We start from the raw sequence: 10,582 nt of genomic DNA on the forward strand, positions 1-10,582 counted from the left end.
CATGGCCCGGCGATATGATGCGCTAATAATATACAAACTACAGATCCCATAATGCAGCGCTGCAGCCTCCTTGCTGAACGCTAGGCTAACTGGGAACATTCCCGTGTCAATCAAGTCAAACTTCTGTTTATGAAAGTTTATTTTTTTTAAGTTTATTTATTCTGGAATAATATTCCTGTCTGTTTTTATTCATATTTATGTTTAAAAAAACATTGTTTTAGTGTGTTCAATAAATGTTTATCTTGTTTGGCCCGTGACCTAAAGTGTGCTTTGAGTTTTGGCCCCCTGTGCAATTGAGTTTGCCACCCCTGCATTAGGGGATGTAAATGGTGTTGGTGGTGTTGCTATCACATTGACGTCACAATATTACATTTTTATATCGTTTCAAATTTGTAGCGGGATTATTGCAGATTATATGATATTGCACAGCCCTAGGTCAGGGACACTAATTGCCTAAGCAGCTTCAGCCATGGTGGGCTGCCACAAGCCAAAATCATCCTCAGTCATAACGTTGGAGATCAGGTTATAAATGAACAACAGCAAAGTTCTGCCTGCTACTGCTGGAGGGTCCTTCGTTTTAAAAGGATTTTCCTTCCACATGTTACAGCTACTCATAGAATTCTGTCTGATTGTTGGAGTTTGGTTTTTAATATTGGAAGGTATTTACCTGATAATATAACATGAGTTGAGGCAGCTGTTGTTGTGATTTGGTGCTATATAAATAAAAGTGAATTGAACTACATTGAATTAAACAAAGCACCAACAACACGAGCCTGCAGTACCCGTTCTAACACTGCACTTGACACATTACCTTAAACATGAACAACTGTACGACTTTATGCATTATAAAGTTGCTACAGTATCTTTTCACGAGTCACACTGAAACTTTTCATCATGCTATTATTAGGAAATAGTTACGAGAGCTGTGATGGGATTTTTTTACTAATGGTTTTTGATTGTTTTATGCTTTGCATGTTTGTTTGTTTTTTCACTTTTTATTTGCATGCTTTTATTTGGGGAATTACTTGGGATTTCAGTTCACATTGAAGTCTCCCAAGTTAAAGGCAATACGACACACCTGCTCTGTTAAACTTTCTTAATAACAGAGACAGGCCAACAGCAGGAGAGAGCCACAGCAGACCAGGCCAGGGGGATAAAAGAGTGATGGAGCAAGCTACAGCAGACAGAGGACAGATATCTGGACAGATATTTCGAAATCTGGCAGAGGGGGGGGCATAGTGGTCTTGGTTTTTCAAGAGAGAGAGACTGTAGTGAGAGCAGGAGGCAGACAGACAGCATCTTAGCCCTTGTGGTATTGTGACAGTAAAGTAAGTGAGGATCACCCGTGGGCAAAGGATCTCTCTTTGACCCTTCATAGTACTAAAGAAGGATTAGTGTTTACTCAGCACTGACTGAGTGACTCAGCACTGCATGCTGACCTTCACTCACAGGTCAGCATGCAGTGCACACAGTGTGGACAGAAGACAAACGGGTACATGAGGGATGAGGGATGACAGGGGACTTTTTTTATTGGACTTGTAGCTCTCTTTTAGGGCTTTGGAGGCACTTTACTGCAAAATCTTTTAGTTTTGTCGGGGTTTTCTGTATATATACTGTTTTAGAACTCTTTTTATGTTACTTAGTCTTTTAAACTCTTTAGTTGTTCCTGGCCCAGCCTGGTTTTACAATGTTATTTTATTGTAAATTAATTATTTTTTTGAACTCCTTGAGATTTCAGAGATTATGAGATTATTTTTAGGTGTGATCCACCTAGTCAAAATGGTCTGCTTCTCCTTTCTCTTTTATAAGACCTACTTCCCTCAACCAGGGTCAACGACACCAAGGACAAAGACCAGCAACACCTTGTTCAGATGTGTGTGCAAGCGGGTGTAGGGGAACTTTGAACCAGTATGATGGTGGGGATGTGATCGCAACGAGCTCCAATGAGAAGGGAAAATGTACTACAGCAGAAAATCTCATTTTCTAACATCTTTCCAAAAGCTAGCCTTACCACTGCCAACAACTGGAAAGATCAAATGGATGAAGCAAACAAAATCATGCCACGTTCCTAGGTACTAGGTGTAAGTACCACTAAGCCTGTAAGCTTGGAAGCTTGCAAGCCTGTGAGGCTGAGCTGGTGAGGTTTTACAGGGCGCAAAGTACAAGGCATCACTGGACAAGATAAAAAGAGATCTGTTAGATCCACTACTGAAGCCACAGAGAAAGCCACCAGGTAGGTTTGGATTAAGAAGACAGATTAAGCGCCTTTAGGCAGCTGTTGTTGTGATTTGATGTGAAATAAATAAAACTGAATTGAATCCATTGATACCTGCTGCTGGGACATAAGCTGGGGTCTGATTAGCTCCAGAAGATGGCCTGGAAAAAGTCTGATGCTGAAAGACTGCATTACTCCAGGTTACATCACTCATCATGCATCTTTGTGTATCTGTGAGATAAACCCTTCTTCCTCCATGCAAGCTTGATTGCACATTTGTAAATGCATGCAGTTCATGTTTTGTTTACCATCATCATGATATTGAGTGAGTGGACTAATCTGAACTAAATCTGCATTAGAAAACTTGTATTAGGTTATGTTTCTGGTATATTGCACTGTCACTTTTATTTATTTATTTATTTTTGTCACTGTGAGAGGACACAAATTATTCATCCGTTGCTTTATCAGTTTAATAATGCAGCAACTGAGGAATTTGTACAAGACACAAAAGCTGTCTCCTGTTATATCAAGCTAAGCGACATTGACAGTACATTTACAATATGAATGTGAATAGAAGACGGCATCCTTATCAGTGTTACTAGAAGCCTTGAAATATTGCAGTTTGATTATAAAGTAACTGTCTGTGTCTTGTGTGAACTATTTTTTTGGTAGCTGTAAAAGATTTTAAATCTGTCAATAATAAACTGCTCGGCTTATTTACTTCGCCAGCCTTCTGCCCAGTTGTGTAATATGGCACCAGACTAATTAATAATAATACTGACTTTGACCTTCCATAAAACAACAGGTCACAGCTCATCGTATTACTCCACTTTCTCATTCTATGAATGCTGAGCTCTTTATAGCTGATTAATAGTACAACTATGAAAATCAATACTTCTCTCTGATGTTGGGTCCTTGGATAAATACTTGCTTAACATTAGCAGCATACTGTAATATGAAGCGGATTTTCTGTTTTGCAACACTGTAAAGGTAATATAAACAAGGACAGATCTTATCTTCGTGCATGCTATGTAAAATCTGCATGTTCTTCTTGTAACAAAGTAGTCATTCTCTTGGATATCTTTCTTTCATTTTCAGAGGTTGTTACTGCCAGAAATTGCAGTATGTTGAGGAGAGAGGGCAAACAGATAAGGGGGAAACCACACATCTCCACAGGAAACAGGTTAGTTGTTGGTCTAATAAGAGGACTTGGTCAAGATGGATTCATTGGATAAGTTGGATAGGTCAGTAAAACATACTGACTTGAGTCCCATTAGGCGATCTGGCGGAGATGCAAGTCTATGATTAAGAGCTAGTCTATTTGTAAGCGATAGAATCACATCAAATATGTTGCAATATATTTATGTTTTAGGTCTTGCCAAGTCACGCACCAGTTACATCAGTTGAGTTATGGAGCTTCTTATTTCAACTTGCTGATTTGCAGTTACACAACAAGGTTGTTGTCTGTTACATTCTGCTATAAAGCCATGCTATGAAAGGTGTCTCTAAAGAGAGGTACACAGTTTGTTGGCTTTGCAACTAATGGTACAGCTACACTCCTGTGTAAAAAGCCCTAACATGACTGCCGTTCAATGCATTCATCACAAATTAGACCCTGCAGTCGATGCTGTAAAACATGCTCGAGAAGCCATTTTTACATATTTGCTGATGAAACTCAGAAAGTCCACATAATAATGAATAAATGGGCTTGCAGGTGTGGGTAAAAGAGGGCCACATGCCCCAGATCACCCCTCCACAGGAAGCAGAAAAAATAAATCATCAAAACAGACGATACAAGTACACCCTTAGTGCTTACATAGGAATTAAGTACCAGCCAGGTGCTGCTAATCAAATGCATTTGATTAACCGAAATATCAGCAATTGTGGCCACCTCCATAAAAGCAGAGGTTCTGGCAGTTTGCTGGTGTGAAGCATTCAGGTGTGTTTTAATGCAATGCCAAAGAGGAAAAACAAAAGAGGAAAAACATCAGAAATGATATTACAGAAGCAATGGGGCTCATATCTGGGGGAGATGAGTCTGCCTACAGAGATGAGGTGGAGCGGCTGTCTTCATGGTGCAAGGATAACAACCTTCTCCTAAACACGAAAAAGACCAAAGAACTCATAATTGACTACAGAAGACACAAGACAGAAATCCAACCACTAATCATCAGCGACGACTGTGTGGAGAGGGTGGCAGACTTCCGCTTCTTGGGAGTCAGCATAGAGGGAAACCTATCCTGGAGTGTGAATACCTCTGAGCTACTGAAAAAGACACAACAGAGACTGTACTTTCTGAGAGTGCTTAGGAAGAACAACATCACACAGAGACTGCTGGTGTCTTTCTACAGAGCCTCCATCGAAAGCATACTAACGTACTGCATAGGCATATGGTACGCTAGCTGCACAGTGGCTCAGAGGAAAGCACTCCAGGGAGTAATCAACGCTGCCCAAAGGACAATCGGCTGCCCTCTCCTCAAACTGAAAGACCTACACAGTTCCCGCTGCCTCAAAAGAGCCCATAACATCATAAAGGACACCTCACACCCTGGACACTCCATGTTCGAACTGCTGCCTTCAGGTAAACGGTATAGAACAACATACACAAGGACTAACAGACTCAAACACAGTTTCTACCCAATTGCAATATCATGTCTCAATGCTACTAAAAGCAGATGACTTTCATTGCCCCTGTTGTCATTTGTGCCCTTGATGTTGGAATGCTTTCAGACATGTTTTGTTGGATGCGCTAACAAATTGACTGAGTGATTGATTGTTTGAGTGATATATCAACTAGGTCGTATGTTGAGTGTCTGTATGGGGCCTTAGGCCTGGATTGCTTGGGTGTATCTACGGTATGAGTATACTGTATTTTATATGTATTTCTATCTTTTATATCCTATCATTATAGTTTTTAAGTATTTAATTATAGTTTTTAAGTATTTATCTTTTGTGATGTTGCACTGACCAGAGACATCTTTCAATTTCATTGTACCTGTGACAATGACAATAAAGAATATTCATTCATTCAATTGTGCTGCCCATCAATCTGGGAAGGGTTAGAAGGCCATTTCCAATTCATCATTCTACAGTGAGAAAAATTATTCACCAGTGCAAAACATTCAAGACAGCTGCCAGTCTTCCCAAAAGTGGACATCCCAGCAAATTCACCCCAAGGTCAGAAATAATATGCAGTGAAATTGCAAAAAAAAACCCAAGAGCTACATCTCAGACAGAACAGGCCTCAGTTAGAAATATTGAATGTTACATTTTATGAAGGTAAAGTTAGACAAACACAAGAAATGTGTCTGTTTGGAATGCTTACTAAGAAAAAGCCTCTCCCAAAAGAAGATGGGAGCACAGCTTGGATTTACATAGTTGGATCTCGACAAACCATAAAACTTTGGAATTAGAAGAATTATGAATTATGTACTATGGACAAAATGCATCATACTACAGCTGATGAAAACCAATCACAGGATATAAGCAAAAACACCTCATACCAAATGTGAAGCGCTGTGGTGAAGGAGTAGGTTTGTTTTGCAGCCACAGGACCTGAGCACATGCAGTCATGAAGCTGACCATGACCTCTTTTGTTTACCTGCATTGAAGATTCAAATGTGAAGCCACCTGACAGGGAAATTATGTTATACAACAGGAAAATGATCTCAAGCACAGATGCTGCAATGAGACCTTGAGTGCATAAACAAAGACCTCCAAACCTCAATGAACGAAAGCAATGTTAGAACAAAAAGTGGACCAAAATTGCTTTAAAATCATGTGAGAGACCAATAAAGTCATATATAAAAGCAATAAGAAACCACCATGAGCTATGGGGGAGTTCACACACTTATCTAGAGTGTAATTTATTAGCAAAAAACAAATATTAAAAGCAAACAAACAACTGATCGAGTAGTTTTTTTCTATTTAAATGTGAATTTTTAATTTAAAAGCTCCTTAAATTTACATGGAATCTCTTGACACTTTAAGACATTATGTATTTTATATATATTTTTTTTCTTCAGTGAATATTAACTTCAACCTTGCTTTACATGCAGCAGTAATAGCGTTAATTATAACAATGTTTGAAATAAGTATGATGACAGTTCTTGTGATTTCGAGAGTCTGCCTCTGTGTGTGTAACTGTGCTACTGCTATAGATAATGAATGTGCATATGTTGATTCCTGCAGTGACTACTGTTCCTCTGCCAATAAAAGCGATCACAGGCTGCTACGCACGGACTGGAACCAATAAGTGTTTTAATGTTAGTTTTACTTGACTTGTTTATGAGGCTCATTTTTAAATCAGTGATCATGTACAGAAACAATCATCTCAAAGATGGACAGATTAGAACAGGATCTGAAAAGGATCTTTTTTTTTCTTTTTTTTAACAAAAGCACTGACCTCTTTTCCTTTGAGACGTATCATCTGTTTACTATTATATAAACTATAATGAACCCAGATACTCACTCAGCAGCAGCAGCAGCAGCAGTTCCTGTGCTACTATATGGAACAGCTTGCAGAGCTGGTGATCAAGCATCGTGATTAAGCACCAACTGCGAGGAAACTCTCCGTGCATTCAGTCCAATTCAGCCCGGCACTGATTACACTCATCAGGGCCCCGTATGCTGCAGGGTTTTGAAAGATCACCAACTGCTGTTTGAAATACAGATTTTTGTCAAAATTATTTAATTATCAGACATATGGGCTGCAATAAAAAGAGTGCTGCTTTAAAAAACAGAGAAGTTGGGCAAATTGGTACATCAAATAAAATAACACACTTCTACATCGACCTCTCTGCATTCTGTCTGTAAAATTATTTTTCTATTTAAGTGTCAGTTGAGTTTACAGGTAGCTGGCTTGCTTGCAGTACCATTCAGGGCCTGTGGGTGTCGCTGTGGAACACCACACAACACAAAGTGTAGACGAAGGAATCGGTTTCATAACAAAACGTCACATCCTCTGACCGCTAACAAAGGTAATTCATTTTTGTTTTGCAAAGGTTTCCCCAGTGTTTCTAAAATGTATACATCTTTTGTCAGCAAGAATGAATAAATATTATAATAAATGAGCTGTCAGCTGTATATTGAGACTATCTCGCATAGTTGTTAGCTCAGCTGGCACGCTCTGTACCCGGCATGACTCTTCAAATGAAAATGCTCGGGTCAGTGCAAGAAGGGTTGTATTTTGACATGGTCAAATAAATGCCGTCAGTCATACAAGCAGCCCCTGTGAAGATGTAACGAACATGTTTATTTACAGTGCTGAAATAAAAAGCTTTGAGTAATAACAGGCTGCTTTCAAAGATGCTATCTACAAATAGTCGTCAACAGTGTCAGGTAATCGAGTTGGCTCTTGCTTTCCCCCTATGAAACATATGGCAGCAGCTGTACAGAGAGGCCATTAAGTTCCGATAAAAAGCCTCTGTTATGCATGCAAAGATAGGATGAGTGACATTAACCAAAGGAGCATGAAGCAGTGGAGTCAGAGCTGGAAGATGATGGTACAAAATGAGATGAAAGATTTAAAGTGTGTCAGTTTAGAAATAATAAAGGTAGATGAATCAATACAGGTTGTGCTTTAGAAATATCCCCCAGCTCTGCGTGTCTGGACCTTGGTTTTATTCGCTTAGAATTTCTGGAGTTAGAAAAAACATTAATGTTGTTCTGTTGTCATGATGGGCAAAACCTCACAGAGCAAGGGTGACCACAAGCGTTAAATAAATGTAAGGATTGGTCTGTGTGCTCTGGTTACTTATGTAGTTTCTTTTCCTCCTTGTGTTTAGGGGATTGGTGTTAGGAATTTGCATCAATGCTGCGTTCGATCGCGACATTCCTGTGCCTCCGGTGCCAACCTGTCACAGCTCTACCTTTAAACCTCAGATCACGTGCGACACATAGTGTAGCAGAGAACCAGCAGACTGTAGAAGCTCTTTATGATCTATCTGTGGACATCCAGAAGGTCCGGAAACTTAAAGGATGGGTGCTGCTTCAGAGTCCAGCCTATACAAAAGAAGTAGCTGAACTCCTAAAGAACATGGGGGCCTCGGGCCCCATCATTGCTCATATTTTAACAAGTCATCCTGAGGCTGTCCTCTGTAATCCTGAGCAGATTTACACTCAGAAAGAGCTGTGGATGTCTGTGTGTCCAAACCAGAGGGAGCTGGTTGGTGTCATTGAGAAATTCCCAGCCTCATTTTTCACCTCCTCCAGTCACCATGACAACCAGCGAAACAACATCTCCTACTTCCAGAGTTTAAACCTGAACAAACGAGTCATCACCAAACTCATGGCCAGCGCTCCTCAAAGCTTCAGCCGGCCAGTAGAGCAGAACGAGCTGATGGTCCACACTCTCCAACACGCCTACCAGGAACTTGGAGGGGAGGAAGCTAACATGAAAATCTGGCTTCAGAAGTTGCTGAGTCAGAACCCGTTTGTTCTTCTCAAGCCTCCAGAGGTGCTGAGGGAGAACTTCCTTTTTCTGAGAGACAAGGGCTTCAGCACACCCCAGCTGCTCCACCTGCTGTCCAGGCTGAAGGGCTTTGTGGCTGAGCTGAACCCAGACAGTATGCGTCACACTCTGCTGTACTCTCAAGACACCATTGGGTGCTCTGAGACAGAGCTGCGGGGCATCATCCTCAGGTGCCCAGCTCTTCTGTACTACCCTGAATCTACTCTGGCTGAACGTTTTGAGGGTCTTCTCAGTGCTGGGATCAGCATGTGTCAAATCACAGCGACTCCAACTGTCCTAGAACTAACTACGCAAATAGTAAATTATCGCATCCAGCAACTGAAGGCTCGAGGTTATGACATAAGGACAGGTAGTCTGGAGGTGCTAAATGGCACTAAGAAGGACTTTGAGATGAGCTTTGGAAAACTACAGCTCCGTAGGGAGAGACCACTTTTTAATCCTGTCGCCCCTTTAAAGGCGGATGATTGACACGGGTTGTATGGACGAACACTAACTGGATCCATGTCGTTCTTATGGGTATTTGTACTTTGTAAAAGATTAACGTGTCTTAATTACAAATGTGCTTTCACTTCCACTTACATTATAATCATATGTTTGAATTTATTGCTTTAGTTAAATTGGATTAACTACAATGATGCCATTTAATCTGTACAGTGAATTTTGCCTGTGAAGATGCCTTAAATTTGAATCTGAATACTCTGGAAAACAATCTATTAAAGACTTGCTTCATAATTTATTTATTTTTTACTTGTATGTTTAAAACTGGGTTTTAAAAACAGCTGAAGGTACAATGCAGAGACTGTTTCATAGCCTTTCTCTTGCCAAACTCTCCAACCTCGTGGGATGTAATGTAATTAAAATCCAGTTAACAAGCTATGGTGTGAAGTGTTGTGAATGTTTTTTTTGTCAATCTATTTAGGCTGTGTGAATTTTTCCCAATTGTAAAAAAAAAAAAAAAAAGAAGTAAAATTTTCACTTGTAGTTCAGACCAAAGAGAAGTGTGATTGCACCCCAACATTCAGTTTTTACAAGTCTGAGGTGTTACAAAGAAAAAGCAGTGCACTTTCATGTAGGTGTAAATTCACACTGGAAGAGATGAGAGCGGCTATGTGCTGATTTATCAGACTGATATCAGAAAGTGAGACAAATGCAATGGCATCTTAATGTGTCAGTTTTTAGTGAAGATGCAGTCCCTTGTCAAAAAAAAACTCCTTACAATAACGTCACATAAAACTCTGCATGACATGACAGCTCGGTGACAGACGTGCTGATTGGTCTATCAGATGTATCATGGAGAACAAACAAGGCCTTTCTAACCATTTTATTTACTGTCTGTGCAAGTGTCTCATTTTCACACAATGTTCTTGGCTGCACAACTGTTACCCTCAGGGATGAAATCTAACTGCGCCTCCGATTTTTATTGTTACTCTACAGATGGAGACACTTTATTAGAAGCTATTTCACTTCTAAAATGTCACTTCATTATCATTTCAAATGAATTCAAATGCACCCACGCAAGATAAAAAAAAAAAAAAAAAAAAAGGAACAAAAGTGATGTGCCTTTGATTTCGGACTGGACCTTTGCAACCTTTCTGGCATTCAAAAAAAATCAGTAGACTTTCATTTCATTTAGACTAAATCGATTTTCCATAAGGTTTGACTTTATTAATTAAAGGTTTTCATGTCTCTGTGTGTCACGTGGTTCTAAAAAGGCTTTTGGATAAGTGCCCATGTTAGCATAAGCCACAAAATCAATATACAATCATACTAGGCATTGTCTAAACCAAGAGAGGGGACCATAAAATGTCTCATTTTGAATGTGTCTTAATGTTTCAAAGCCAGCAAAAGCCCTTGAAACATGCTTAAGAGTGCCTTTTAATGGAAGCGAGCATCAC

General features: G+C 39.9%; 1 protein-coding gene across 2 annotated transcripts; it reads left to right on the forward strand.

Annotated features, from left to right (window-relative positions):
• Positions 1-7,142: 7,142 nt before the first annotated feature.
• Positions 7,143-9,567, forward strand: mterf2 (mitochondrial transcription termination factor 2). 2 transcript variants are annotated; one of them, XM_080874568.1, is made up of 2 exons: positions 7,143-7,194; positions 8,002-9,567. In XM_080874568.1, the coding sequence occupies exon 2, from the start codon at positions 8,028-8,030 to the stop codon at positions 9,153-9,155; it is 1,128 nt and encodes a 375-aa protein (XP_080730694.1). In that variant the 5' UTR covers positions 7,143-7,194; positions 8,002-8,027; the 3' UTR covers positions 9,156-9,567. The 2 variants fall into 2 exon arrangements, with proteins under 2 accessions (XP_080730694.1, XP_080730695.1); XM_080874569.1 differs by lacking the exon at positions 7,143-7,194 and adding an exon at positions 7,361-7,380.
• Positions 9,568-10,582: the final 1,015 nt, after the last annotated feature.

Source organism: Rhamphochromis sp. 'chilingali' (assembly GCF_963969265.1).
Source record: "Rhamphochromis sp. 'chilingali' genome assembly, chromosome: 2".
Lineage (NCBI taxonomy): Eukaryota > Metazoa > Chordata > Actinopteri > Cichliformes > Cichlidae > Rhamphochromis > Rhamphochromis sp. 'chilingali'.